At 32.2% G+C, this 15864-nt stretch overlaps 1 protein-coding gene across 1 annotated transcript; it reads right to left on the minus strand.

The window, feature by feature from the left end:
• Nucleotides 1-8742: 8742 nt before the first annotated feature.
• On the minus strand, nucleotides 8743-15681 carry LOC105323511 (uncharacterized). Its single transcript, XM_034474310.2, has 3 exons — nucleotides 15353-15681; nucleotides 10574-10888; nucleotides 8743-9471 (listed from the first exon to the last, which is right to left on the minus strand). Exons 1-3 carry the CDS (start codon nucleotides 15455-15457, stop codon nucleotides 9460-9462), a joined length of 432 nt encoding a protein of 143 aa, XP_034330201.1. The 5' UTR covers nucleotides 15458-15681; the 3' UTR covers nucleotides 8743-9459.
• Between the last annotated feature and the right edge of the window lie 183 nt (nucleotides 15682-15864).

Genomic DNA, 15864 nt, shown 5'->3' on the forward strand with positions numbered 1-15864 from the left:
TCTATTTTCCCCGGCTTTACCTTGAGAAATAGAGTTGCTCACCGGGAACAGGAATCTTTCCGAGTCCCTCAATAGTATACTTAAACTGTTTTATTATACCGATACAAACAATTAATCAGGAAGAGTTATTGCACGAACGTCGTATTGTGACGTAGGCAAGTCATATTATACGATTAAGATGAATAAGAATAGCTAATTAAAAAGGACGCTTCAACTAAAATCAAATAATATGATGATAAATATTCATGATTTTATTTGAAATATTTCGGGAAGATTGGGAACTTTTCCTTTGCTTAAAAGAAATTATTAAGTGTTCTGAATAAGTGTTTATAACGCACCATTTTGCAGAGAATTAGCTTGTTTAAAGCGATCGACTTTTTTCAGGGAATCTACAAAATGTATCGAATTACACCTAATAAATACTGTTGAATCATTTTTATTGGCAGGGGTCAATGTTCGTGGGAAGCCAAACTTTGCCTGGTTGCAGGTACGTAATTTCGTTGGAAGCAAGTTCGGGATAAGATAAATAAATATTAAACAAATGCTTTTTATACTTTTTTGGGAATATTCGTAGGCAATGGCTACCCACGAAAGCCACGAACATTGGTATCCCACGAACAATGATGATTTCACAGTTGTGAAAAATGAGTAGAGGTACAGAAAATTAAACAATGATGTCCCAATGGAACAGTTACGCGGGAGTTAGAGACAGATAATAATTATAACATCAATATTTTACATGCAATGTAGATGTGTCTGTTACACTCAACAACGAAGTGGGAATTGTCCAGGTAACTTAAGGTGATAACTTGCGGGTTTACCGTTATCATAAAAAAGATTACAGGCATTGAAAGTTGACCATGTAAGCAAAATCTCGCAACTTTTAGAAACATTTTAAAGGGAATCTGTCTGTTTTGGAGGAAATCAGTATATTAACGGTGACTTTCAGGGAATAAGCGAGATACATCGAATTACTCGTACGTAGTGAAAAATAAGTAGACGTATTCCAATTTTTTTTACTTTCTAAAAATTTTTTGCATGTAAAATGTGTGGTCAGCTACTGTAGATGTATCACCATAGCATATACAGGGTACTGAATTGTTAAATTATGACTTTATTTTGACGACACAAACGTTGGAAGCTGTTACTGTGCAACGTGAACGACAAATCAAAATTCACGCTTGAGACTGTTACAGTGGCCTTTCGAATAATTTGAACTTACCTTTAGGATACTTCAGTATTTTTTACGCATTAATTACATTTGAAACAAGCCAAAATCTTTTTAAAAGATGTATTTACATGTATAAGCATTGCATCATAATTTTTTAAAAGACATAGTATCATAATTGCAATGATATAAGCAATCAAATCTATATAAGGCGATAACGCTCGTTATTGATTTGCATGCACACACTGCTGCAGTTATGATACAATATGTTTTAAAAAATAATGATTTGATGTGTAAATAATTATCTGCTGTAGCTTTTCTGTAGTTTTACATTATTTTTCATGCAAAATTACCTAGACATTCACATGTTTGTTTTGCGGTTTTTTGTAAGATGGAAAAAAATGCCATGCAATACATGTACTATCATAATATTTTATATATGTATTGATAAAAGAAAAAAAATGGAAAAAAATCAAAAGACGGAAGTTAAAAAGAATACTTTTATCATGACTTTTAATGACAACTATACATGCAACAACATCCTATTGACAGCAATTCCAAATGCGGTACAAAATATCACAGCTAACTTGACTCTCTATTTAAACAATTCTTTAGCCAGACACATTGAAACAAGAGATATTTTTGAGGAGTACCTTCCAGTATTGTGTGTTGACAAAAAACAATTATAAGATGGATTTTATCTTTTCTGTGCTTTTACACGAACAAACTATGTTCTATTGAATCAATTACTTAACAAAACTTAAAAATATTAATAAAAATTGTGTAGCTGTTAAAAACTTGACTTGGCAGTTGATGTACGAAGTATGTTTTAAATAAAGAGAAGAACCAAAGATGGATAACTCTAAAAACATCCGTAAAAAAGTACCATCGAATACGTTTTAAAGATAGACTTAGATTGTATAAAAGCACAGGGAAATTCACTTTACTGATGAACTTCCCTATAAAAGAATTATGTCATACAGGAACATATGGGAACAACTAAAGATATCGTATTAAAAAATAAAAAAAGATTCTTTTATATAAAATATATAATTTATAAAATGCAAAATAAAATTCAAAATGTTGGGATATCTCTTTATAGATAGAAAATTTTAAGTAATACTTAACTAACTCATTTATATCGTAATATCTGAGAATGAAAATGCGAACTATAAAACGTTAACTTTTTTATGAAGGTTGGGTATAAAACATGCGTGAGTTCTATACATGTATGTATATAAATACAACCGGGACTATTCATCAGATCAATTGACTAAATTAAATAAACTAGATCAAGTGCACTCTCAAGTTAGGTTAGAGTAATACAAATAAAGGGGATTTCCTTTAGATGACAGCTGGTTTGATTTCTTAAAACCACTGATAACAGATTGACATGGATAATAGTTCATCATTGTAATGGGTGATGGTTCAACATTTATTTGGGATATAGTTCAACTTTGAGATGGGTGAAAGTTGAACAATTATATGGGTACTAGTTGAACATTTATGTAGGTGAAAGTTAAACATAAGTATAGGGGATAGTAGACCATTGCTATGAATGTATTACACACTAACATGTAAGACGTGCTCATTGTATATCGTAAAAACAAGCATTAAGTTCATGAAAAAAAGGAACGATTTGACGTGCTTGATAACTAATTTTTTGGTTATGATGACAGTAAATATAACTAGCGGTTGAACACGTAATGTAAATAACAAAGACTAACATGAACGTCACATATTATATGTATTGATACAATACATCGATTCATATTAACTTGGAACAATGTTAAAAAAAAAAATATTTGAGTACACTTGGAACAAGATAGTTATTAGAAAAATGATGCATATGTTCACAACATGTTTAATAAATTTACTTAAAGACTCAACAAGTTGTAAAATTAAACAACAATATAGCTTTTCACACACGTATGTAAAATAAAATTACCTAAAACTTCAATTAAAAAAACATACAGACTACACCTTTTTATAAATTATTGGTAATAAGATCAAGCAAAGAAAAAATATGCGAAATTGTCAAATACATGTATTTTCTCTTTTATTGTTTTTTATGCGTAAACAATTTTGTTCAGTATTTAAAAAATATTCCAAGATCGCAAACACTTAAATTTGGCCAGATTTAAAGCAATAAGAAAGTATTCTATTAATGTCACAGGGAACGATTATTGAAAAAAAAATTATCAGCAGACATCAATAATCGAAGAAGATTAACTAAGTAACAAACTAGAACTAGAATACCTCCTATCAACGACAATGAGCAAGTATATGTATATGACACTGACAAGGACAACTATTCAACTCTTTCTTTTGAAAATTCTCTACCTGACTTCGGCGGTGTTACCTCTCTTCTTTTATCCTAACCGATATCGATGAAGAAATAAGCAAGATACTGCTTCAACTTTACGCAAGTAAAGCTTGCGGTCCTGATCACAAAAACCCAAGGCTTCTCAAATAATCTGCATCTATTTTATGCTATCCTTCATGTAAGGTCTTTAACATATCTCATAGTACGTCTTGTTTTCCAGACCCATAGAAAATGGCCAACTTCATTCCTATCCATAGAAAAAAGTAACACAAAGGACTTGACCACCTATCGTCTAGTCTCGGTTTTCTCTATTACTGGCAATTTTTTTAAACGGTGTGCCTACAATTTCATTTATGAATACTTTCAGAAATACAATATCATTTCTGAAAATTAATTAGACTTTTAACAGTTAATCGGTTAAACGATATCAGAAAAGTTATACGAAAGCAGAAAAACAGCTATAGTCTGTCCCAAGTTATTGCTTCCATCAATTTTTGATGACTTTTAATAAAAATACACATACCTGTGAAAGAAACACAGTTGAAATCGATGAAAGGGAATATATTCAAGATATCTTCATTGAACAATTATTAGTTTTCACTCATAAAAGTTCACAGGAACGAAACAAATTTCTAACGTAGATTTATAATGGGAATTGTTTACATCTTTTCTCCATTCGGAAGTACTCGGGATACTTCGCGCAATTGTTCAACGTTATCATCCGGGCTTATTAATGGCTAATGTAATGCAAAATTCACATATACTTTTTTTTATTTTCGGATCTGTATTGAAACCTGAAGCGGTAGAAGGGGCGTTTCAAAACAGATAATCTGGACATTTTTCACATAAGTGGATAAACGTAGCTTGAGCACAAAGGTATTTATGATTATCGAAATATCAAGCAAAAAGTGGTGGAAGCAAAAACGCGGGACAGAGTATAGTAGTTTCTAACCAAGAAAAGCCAGACTGGGGTTTCAAAAATTCTAATGTACCCCAATGATCTATATCGGGACCTTTCACTTTTCTCGAATTTAATAATGACATCAAAAGTTTTCAAACATAGCAATTTACCACACATCCCTAGATCCTCTCTGTTACTTTACTCACCGTGTATCTCATTTTCGTCCATTATGCATTTCTTGTACACACTGTCAGCCTTTAATATTTCATAAACGTGCTTACAAAGACATTCCAACCTGAGTACATTAATAACTTAAAATCTGTAAATCGTATCGAAACAAACATATTAATTTAAGTTTTTACTTCTGTTCGAATTCTTGTTTGATTATGTATTGTTGTGTATATGTTGTACGTTGTATTCATTATAAACTATGGTTTACACGTAATTAATAATAATTAATATATTTTACGTAGCAGTCCGTTGTTTTGGGCTGTAATGGTATAAACAATCGTTCAGGAATGAATTGCATGAAATAGTGGAAAGGTCTATGATGTAAGAAACAATGAATGACGCCGACTTAGATAAACTGACCTTAGCCTAAAAAGATCAGATTTGAGCAGTCACTTCCAATTCTTTCTCCTGTGATTAATAATTAAGGTACATCGGCTTTTTGCTCTTCCTGTAACCTTAATGCTGGAATACATAATTAGTGGACGAGTTTGAATCTAAAGCCTCTCTAAGTTTATAAATATTGATGTGTGCAGATAACCATTGAACAATGTACCTTTAACGATTTCGCAGTTAAGTTTTGTCCAATGTTACAATACAATGATAGGAAATAGTATCAAATAAGTTTAAAGAAAATGTAAAATTGGCTGACATATAAATTGACATATACTGTGTAATAAAATGCGTCCAATAGCGTTTAGTTTCAGGCTATCAAGGTCCGAAAAAAATAGCATAGAGTCTTTAATCATAAATGGAGTGTGACACGCTCTTCACGCTCTCAAAACTTTAGAGAAGATTCCTTGCCTCCACAATGGACAGTTTAAATAAGCTGAAAGTACGACATCGATTACAAACAATTATATCTCCATATAAGAAGGCAATTGAATATCAATGTTGTTGTATTTCGTATGTAGATTTTGTAGAACAAGCATGTATTTTTGGGGTGAATGTTTCTTCAACAAACGCAATACAAAAATGAAATGATTTTAAAAACGTAGTCCTGTAGATTAGGTCTGTGGCTGATACCACTACTTTAAAAGGTATTTCACTGTATATTTATGTCTTATCATTTAAAAGACTTGTTTGAAGGACTATATAATCTTTTCGGTATGGAAAAATGGAGGATTCATGATGTTAAACAACGGTACTGTAAAAGATACATGATCATCACATACTTTTTTAGCTTTAGAGGATTAAAGTTGATGATCATTTTGTAGAATAATGTCACTGACTTTGCAACTATTTCAAAATGGCAATTGTAAAAAAGATCTGCATTTTCAAATGTCTTATCCTTTTAAACGTATTTGTACTTTCTTAACCATATTAGAAAAACAAGATGGGAAATGCATTTATATAGGATGTTGAAGTAAATTTAATTAGCTATATTAGCATTATGAGCGAATTACCTACAACAGCAATAAATTAATTATCTGAAATCCCTACAGCATACGGGGTTTTTTTTTCAGATCAGATACTTAACGGGGTAATCAGGGTATCATGTCATTTCAAAGTTGTAAAAACAAATTTTTAAAACATTATGTTGGAAAATATAAGATCATTTCAGATTAAAAACGAAATTGTTGCTAATGGGTGAATGAGTGGTATAGTGGTAAAATAGTGGTAATAAAATCACCCATTTCTCCAAAAATATGCGAAACTGTCAAATACATGCATTTTTTCATAGTTTTGTTCTTAATGTATCAACATTTTTTTTTTTTTGGTTTATAAGTTTATTTAACGATTACAAACACTCCAACTTATGTAGCAGATCGGTGTTTTTTTACTTTCATGATATACGTTCAGGAGATGGAATCCATAAATTAGATAAAAGGGATATAATGTAACAAACATAGAGTGATACCAACTTAGGCAGTTTGACCTGAGACTAATAGAGATCAGCTTATAGCAGACACTTCTTTCTAATTCTTTCTCATGTGATTAATAATTTAAGTACATCGGCTTTTTGCATCTCTTGTAGCTATTATCGCAAATCCTTAATTCTGGCCCCGGGGCCATAAAACTTAGACGAGCTCACTTTTGATCGCAGTCTCACTTTTCCACTATATATTCCTTTTGTAAAAGTGAGACTGAGATCAAAAGTGAGCTTGTCTAACTTTTATGGCCCCGGGGCCTGGATCACATAACTAGTAGAAGACTTTGAATCAGTAGTCTTCCCGATTTTATACATATTGATGTGTGCAGATAACCATGGAACAATTTGAAACATGTTTGAAATATAAAGAAATTTGGTGACTATGCGTAGCGAGACCCTTTTATAAATCATTGATTCTTACATAAAGTTGATATTAATTTCTTTCATTAAATGTATTAATAGTTAAAAAGTAGCTCCCTACAGTTTAATGACATTAATATACATGTATGGTGTTATTATATAACTATGCTGATCACTATGTAAGAATGAATTGAATATGCTTAATTTTGGATATTCAACACCGCAATGTTTATATCTATTTTAAATTGATGTTATCTGTACAATGTTCGTATCGTCCTCTAAATCCATTATCCTCTAGATCCGCGCATATCAAATTTACAATGGCCATGCGCGGATCTAGAGGGTGTAAGTGTGAGAGGCAGGGGTCTTGAAAACTTGAATTTCTTAGATTATCGAAAATAAGTCTCAGACCTCGACCCCTCCCATCGGAAAACGGAAATATCCCTCTGATGCCCCCCCCCCCTTTGCCCCTGGAAAAATGTTTTAGACCCACGCATGGTGCCAGAAACTTTGCCGGGAAAGCTCCTTTTTGAGACACACCTGTAGAATAAATTTGATTCAACGACTACTTTTCAATTGCACATCTCGAATTGCTTAAGCTATTTTAAACGTTTTATTATATCTAACAAAAATATATCTTTAATTCCGTGTGATGACGTTTGTTAGTGCTCATATGCCCTGATATGGTTTAACGTCTGTTTTTGAACATTGAACACCACCTATTTCCCACGTTAGCACAAGAGGAAAGATACTTTGAATAAATATTTGCATGTTTTTCCCGATATTGTAAGTAAGGAGGCATGATTTTATTTATCTCCGAGTTTTGCCTTTCAAGAAAACGATACACACCATAAAATAAAAAAAAATATTTTAGATAGTTTCGATATGTCTCACTTTATGAAATTTGATTATCTACAAGTCTTTAATTTGTTTAATTGTTACTGTATAGAAGATCATTTATGATCCTTCTCAAAAGATTGAACTTACGAAGTATAACTCAAGTATACATACCCATTTATTTACTATGAGATATAAGGTACTATGAGAAAAGAGCATGTTTATACTTCCATGCCCACCCGAGACAGCAACTAATTTCCTGAGTCGTAGCCAAGGGAGATAATTGCTGTTGAGGAGGACATCAATAACTGCTATTGCCCCAGTAGTCAGTAAATTAGTATTTTTTTAATACTAAAGAAAAACTGTATTTGTCAGCGATGCAAAGTTGATAATATACGAGTTAAGAGTTATCGAACTTTGCATTTAATTGCTAGTTGAATAATACAAGAGGAGTTTCGAGATGAAGGTGGTATGGGACACCTGACGATAATAATGGTGATAAAAGTTAACTATCACCAAAATACTTTCACCTTTTTGGAATTTTAAAAATTCATAATAATTTGACCAAAAACATGAAATTGTTTTAAAACATTTTTCAAAAAGTAAAAATCATTAAAACCCCAGCGAGATTCCAACTTACATATGACTTACATAGGAAAGAAAGCATTTATAAATTATACTTGCTTATTGTTTATTACAACAGGAATTACGTCACAATATGGGGGTGTCCCATACCACCTTAAAGCGTATGATATTGCTGTCGTGAATACAATCGTAACTTATCGTGCCTTTCCAGCAGAAATAGGTGTTTCTCCACTCCGCTTATTGGAAAAACCCGAGAAATTGCTGTTGTCGGTGATTATTTACTACGGGCAAATTAAACAGGATAACTATTTTACGGTTAACGTTTTCCAGATCAAAATTTGCATTTTTTTCGCCGTAATTTCATATAGAAAAAAGAAATACACGATGGAATAATAATTTAAGATATTTCATGATCCAATGACCATGGGTTAGGTTTTGTTGGAAAAAAAAAGAAGAGGCAGAGGTAAGATAAAATACTTTTATTTTATTGTTCTAAGCAGATATGAGCTAATTCATAGATAGACGTATGAAAAATAAAGATATTTAACAGATAATATGTTAATATGAGAAAAAATCCACATTCATGCCATAAAATAGGTCAACATTAGATAACAAATATCAAAGTCAGATAACAAATAGCACTAAGTCTCTAATATTGCAGAAAAAAACTAGTCGAGTCGAGCGCGTTTTCATAAAATTTCGTACAAGTCGTACACTCCAAATAGATTGAAAAAAAACAGAAGCTATGTTCGGGTATATTTACGTATTTGCAACATGATTGTACTTTAACTGATGCATCGAATTTACGCAGATACGTTTGACTGCTGAGTTTCATATTCTATTTCTATCTCAAAACTATTATTTCAAGAATAAGATTCGGGTGTACATATTTTAAATTGCACAATTAAGAAAATGAAATAAATAAGACGCACCCGTTACACAGAGGAAATTTTTTCATTAACTGTTTAGTGTCTTATGCTTAATTCATTAAAAATTAAAAGCAACTTTGTATGAAAAACGGAGCACACACGCAAATCTAAAAAGGAATCAAATAGAAACACATTGTCTCTTTCTTCAAGTTCAGTCTAGTTTTTTTGTTATTGATGACGCTTGTGTCCTGAAAATATTGAAACATACGATGACGGACGAAGATGACGTCATTTCTACGAGGATTCAGGCGTCTATTGATTTCCCTGTTAATAAAAAAAATACCATTAAATTTTGTTGTGATGTCCTTTCGAGAACTTGTCATTTCATGGCACGTAGCAACGAAGAAGGGAACCTCAGTTTCCTCTATTTTTTTCTTTTAATCACATAAAATATCCACACATAAGCTCCCTCTCCCCATTTTTTGCTTGTTAACATGTTTGAGTAAACAACCCCCTTCACACAAACTCTTCCGATTTATGATAATTAATAATAAAAAAATAATTATGATAAATATGAGCAAGTGTAGAGAAGTAAGAAAAAAACTGAAAAAGCAAATGTGTGAATGGTTATCCTGGTATCTTATCTAAATCGTCATTAGTACAATGTATCTCAGTCAGCATCATTTTTCTTTCGAAATTGTGTACTGTTTTCATGGCCAAAACTAGCTTAAACAAATGCTGGAATACTTATATATTTCTCATTATATCCGCATAATACGTGTAAGTCATCATGATGGAAACAAACTAGTCATTTCCGTAAGGATAAATGATACCTTTTTAATAAATATGGAATATCGGTGTTTACTGATATCGAGACCATGTTTTTTTCGATGTTAATATGTTGACTCAAGATCACATGATAAATCATGTTGTTTTTTTTACCTAAAAAAAACCTCCAAAACAACTTGTTTTGATCACGATTTTAACCTTTACGAACAGCGGGGGCATTGATATACGTTACGTGCTGTCTGCGTGTAACGTCTTAGACAAGTTACATGGGGAATTTCTCTTCGTTTTTGGTCTGTTCATAATCAATAAAAAATAATATTATGTATCATGAACATTATACTTCATCTGTTGCCTTTGTTCGCTATTTATCCTTAACTAATGCTTCCAAAACCTGACATGACAGTGTAATAAGGCAGCCATGACTTTGGACAAACTAAACACTGATACAAACAAATCTGGAGAATGTTCAAGCATGTCGCGCGTAAATGTAAAACTGCAAACAAATATATGCATTTAATAAAAAAAGCTGGGATAAAAGAAAGTAAGAATATGACTTAGTGATTATAATTTAGAAATCTACAGTCTCTTTATTTTGAATTTTGTTTCAGAGATAACAAACGCAAGAAAATGTTCATACATCCTTAGATCCTCGGTTGTTGAGACGTCGTTCAAGAGTTTGGGATGTTGATCGCTTTCTTCTTCCAAAACAGCCTCCTGTGTTACAGAAGAGTCGTTTCCGGAAGTCAGTCTTAGTTTCCGGTTCTGGAGCATCAACTGGATAATCTAAAGGATTGAGGTTCATGGAGTTGGATCTCTTTTTACCGTTAGAACAACCAAAGAAACCATTGCAGAATACTCGTTTGTCTTTCTGTGTTATGTCTTTTTCTTCCGATAGCAGCTCATTTGCGAGTAAAGCAGCCAGTTTTTTCACGCCTAATTTGGAATTTTCATTCTGTAAAATAAATTATAAACATAAATTGTCAATTAATTCCCCAAACAAGTACAAAATCTCTCTCTCTCTCTCTCTCTCTCTCTCTCTCTCTCTCTCTCTCTCTCTCTCTCTCTCTCTCTCTCTCTCTGCTGGAAATATATGCCTTTTGTCGGCCAGAATTACTTTTTGTTTATTATGCAACAACGTCTTCTTCCGGAAAAAAACTTATTCAGCAGAAATAATAACAGTAGATATTGATATCGTTTTTATTTCTGCCGAAAGTGTATGAAGCTCAGAGAGCATTACAACAAACAGGAATAAGCGTCCATATTATGGACAAACAATTGAATTCCTCTGATGGTTTTATAGCAAAAATATCACGAGGAACTAGAAACAGACATAAAACCGCGGAGATATGAGGGATATGAGAAAAGAAAATGAGATCACAAACTTCAAAGGACGCCATAGGTGTTTGAGCTTTTGTCGAACATTGGGCCATTTTAGGAATAATTACCATTGACATCTGATTAATACTTAATGTAGCAATTAGATATGTGTGGCAGTAGTATATCCGGCTCTGGAGAGTCCCGGGGGAGAAGTCTTCCAGGAACCCCCACAGTTCTATAGAGTAAGTGTCAGGGTTCGTCGGGGGCTTCAGTTCTCACAGAGTTTAAATTGTGAGGGTTGGGAATTTGGAGAGGGAGAGAATATTTTTTTCTTTCAATGAATTTTTATCAAGATGTTATAATGGTTGTTTGTTAAATGGAGTGTTCATCTTATACATGTTAACGTTTCCGAGCACATCAAGTCACTCTACATTGTTCCCATTTAACTTAACAATATACTATTTAGGTGCTATAAGAGACACCCATATTGTGACGTACTTTCGATTAAAATAAACAATAAAATCAAGTATAATTTCAATAAACTTTATCTTTCCCGACATAGTTCCTTGAGCACTTACTACTAATCTGTAAATCATGAGTTCAATTCTCGCTTGAGCTTTTGTAATATTTACCTTTCCTTAAAAAAATTAAAAAGTATTTATTTTAAATCAAATATTTATAAAATTGGAAAATTCTTAAAACGGTGAAAGTATTTTGATTTTAATGTACTTTTATGTACATTAATACCGACAGGCCTAATACCACCAAAATTAATAATTATAATGAGCGAGAACAGAGAGACTTACAAGGTGCATGTATATCAGCATAGTGTTTGTAAAGATGGAAAGCGCAGCCGTGTACGACAGTGTGTTGTGGTGAGTGAAAGCTTTCCTAACGACATTGATCATTGATCGTTGTTGATGCGATATGCATTCCTGAAAACTATTATACTGTTATTTTTATTTTTTTGTGGTTGAAATCTGAGGAAAAATACATGTTTATATATTAACGTGTGACTATTTACCTACGGTATTATGTACAAAAAGACTGGTTATAATATAATACAACTAACTGCGAAAGTCTTGGTATTGGGTGTATATGTATACATATACATTTTTTCACATGTTTAATCGAAAACATTAAATTTTAAAGATATTAATTTGCGTCATTGACAGGAGGCACTGTTCAGGCTTTACTTTTAAAACAGAAAAGGAACAAAAATGAGTTTCAACACAAAATGTGTAAAAAAAAAAAATGATTGAATCATAAATAAATGACAATTTAAAATAACAAAAATATTACAGTTTAAACGTTGGTGATTTTTTTCGTATTATTTTTTCCTTTTCTTTAACCACTGAATTAGTAGCATGTAATAGCAGGTGATGCTTGATTGAATTTATACGAAGAAATGGTTATGTGTTTGCCTGTTAGTAGATACCTCCTAGGATCACTTATTGGCATTTCACTGAATAAAGGTCATATTTATCGCATTAAAAAGATTTCTCAACAGTTACTTACAAACTATTCAAATTTATTTAACCTTTTTTGACATTTCAGTTGGATATCAATTAATTTAGTTCGGATTGATTAACAAATAACCTACATATTTTACATGTAAGCATGTTCTGGGTTCCTTTGAAATCAATGTGAAGACGTGTCTCACATCGTGTCACTCTATGTCTAGAGCGGATGTATGGAAGACACACAGACATGTTCACATGCAAATATATTTTTTACATAAAATGCGATGTCGAACCTGAGTGAAAAAAAAATTGTTTGTAATTTTTTTTTTAAATCATGAATAATTCTTTCAAATGCATATCTATTATTTTTCTGTTGTTTTGACAATAATCTGTAAAATGATCAGTTGTATGGAACTTTTAATTATTTATCAGTCATTGTTTTCATGTCGCAATTCCCATCTATTTGTATACATTACAATGGTTGAACGTGCCACTTTACTCCCGCGGTCTTTAAATTTATTTGTTTGCTAAAAGTCGTTGAAATTTGTACTCAAATTGTACATACATATGCATATCTGTATTTCAGCATGAAAACAAAAAGAAAACAAGGTTCTGTAAAGATTATATTTCCTGGCAACAACCCATCCACCCACTTCGCTGTATCATACAGGATCAGTAAGGCTTTTTGAACCATTCAGCTTCGTTCCATTCAATTAGTTAATCAGAAGTAGGCCATTTAAACTTAGTTAAAATAATTTCCAAGAAAAAAAACCATACAACGCATTAAAAAATATCTTATATTTTTCACTTAGGAGTACTAAGAAAGTGTACAGATAAAAATAGAATAGAAATAGGCTAACTCTAAATCAACGCAATTGTGATTTTTAGTTTATTTATAGAAAAATGGTTTCTTATACTTTACATTATTTTTTTTTTGTTAAGATATATATACAGCATATGTAACTGTATATGTGTGTGTGCATGTAATTGCATACTTAGTAAAACAATGTTGAATACATTTAAATGTTCTGAGTAGTGCGCAAAAGCAATTACAATTCCAGTTTGGTAAATTCTTTACACCTACGCCATAAATTGAGTCTAAATTCGAACCATTCATGATATATACATGATGGCGCGAAGCTAGTACCTGTCTGCAATTGAGCAATCTTGACAAACGCCCTGAATATTTCATGTTCCGGTGTCGGTCTTCACTGAACTGATATCTATGAACAGCTCAGAGAAGCGGTCCGCCGGCCGGGTGTATCGAGTATTGATATATACCAGCTTGCCTACCCTAATCACCGGTATACTGCGATATACCTTAAGCGCTCCGAACCACGACTTTTGATCCATACAATTAAAGTGCGTCTTATCTATTATGTATCAACGCAATCAAGGAGGACATTTCAAAATTATTACCGTGAACTGAGGTAATCTAAAGAGAACGTGCACTTTGGCGTAGATATATATTTAATGAACTCTAATGCACGAAAATATACCCAAATGATCACTGTACCAGTCTAAGTCTCAATTTATTTTCACGATGCAATATATATGTCAGAATGAGGTGCTAATGAATAATGCGATGTTTTATTAAAATGACGACATTAACCGTTGCAGACGACCATTAATTTCGTTCTAAGAGTTCTCGCATCGTTTCGCAACGAAGTATAAATTACAAATTGATTCCAAGAAACTTGATTCCGGGCCACTGCTTTTCGCTTTTCATTATGTGTATCGGGTAAATATACGAGTATTTTTATTACGTCGCGTTAATTATTTATTAACTGTATGCATATTAGTGATGAAATTTCATCAGCAGAATTAACGAAATACAGTCATATACTTTAATATATATCTTTAAAACAGAAAAATATTTCAGTACTAATACCTCACGTTAGTGACAAACAACGCTGTCACAACGTTAGCAGCAGGGAAAAAAACCTGATAGAAAATGGACATAATAAAATCAAGATAAAAAAAATGCAGACATGGATTCTTATATTATTAGGAGAGGAGCTCTCCAGGAAACTTATTAAATTATTCAATATAATTTGTCTGCTATATTGAATTTTCGATAAAAGGTTCATTTTACGTCGAAACATTGTAAACACCCTCTCAAATGCAGGATGATTACATTGAAACTAGTGACCAGGTCCGATATTATCTATATAAGCTGAATAAAGACAAAGGGGAGACGTTTATTTTTTGTTTGTCATATCTTTAAATCAATTCAGTGACTTAAGCGTTGTAACAATGGAGGTATATGTAGGATTAACAGTTTTCTTCTAACTATTGAAAGTTATAATCTTGAAATCATGAAAAGAAATTACTTTTAATTTAAGTACTTTCACATTATGAAACACATCACTTCGAACTTCTACCATAAGTTAATAAATCATTTAATATACATCTTCTTTTTTTTAAATCATCAATGCATTTTAAATTATTAAAAAAAACTGATTTTATTGTTAAATATAGATGAATTAAACAGTTTTTTAGGGGGTTAGTAAGCTACAGGAGGAAGTTAAGCATCTCTCCTTCATGAAAAAAAACCTTACATTAATCTTTCAGCAAGTATTAACATGGCAAAATATAAATTAAAAAAAGAAGATAATAAGCAAATATATCTTTACCTTTTGCAACAATTCATCCGCATATGAGTATTGTGAGCACTGGCAAAAAGATAGGATAGTTAATATCCCAACGCAGGTTGCAAAAGATTGTTGAAAGGAAACCATGTTGCACAAAGTGGCTACTGGGAGACGGGACTGTGTAAGTTTCACCCTGGATGTCCGACTTTACTCAGCCTGAGGTGTAGCAGCCTTTTATCTACGTAAAGATGAATCCTTTATACTATCAGTAATTACGTAAGGGGGCTATCCAAAATTCATGAGGGGTTCCGGTTGAAGAGTTTTAACTTGTCGACGCTCACGGCTTTCCTATTGCTTCAACTCTCAAGGCACTGCCGTTATAAATTATGGTCTGTTAATTGGTGGGAAAATGACAACCAATGGGTGCTTGTCTCTAGAAAACCACGGGGTTATAAAAAATAAAACATCTCAGAGTAGAAAACATTGGCTTTTGATCTTATTAAAATGAATGTTCAATTATCAGCTTATGTTCTGCGCAGACACCTGCTTACGTT

This window comes from Magallana gigas, chromosome 8 (genome assembly GCF_963853765.1).
Source record: "Magallana gigas chromosome 8, xbMagGiga1.1, whole genome shotgun sequence".
Lineage (NCBI taxonomy): Eukaryota > Metazoa > Mollusca > Bivalvia > Ostreida > Ostreidae > Magallana > Magallana gigas.

Coding starts and splice junctions, on each gene's coding strand:
- LOC105323511 (XM_034474310.2), bottom strand. CDS start 15,457: ATGGTTTCCTTTCAACAATCTTTTGCAACCTGCGTTGGGATATTAACT. Junction 10,889..15,352: donor CGGATGAATTGTTGCAAAAG/GTAAAGATATAT, acceptor TTTATTTTACAG/AATGAAAATTCCAAATTAGG.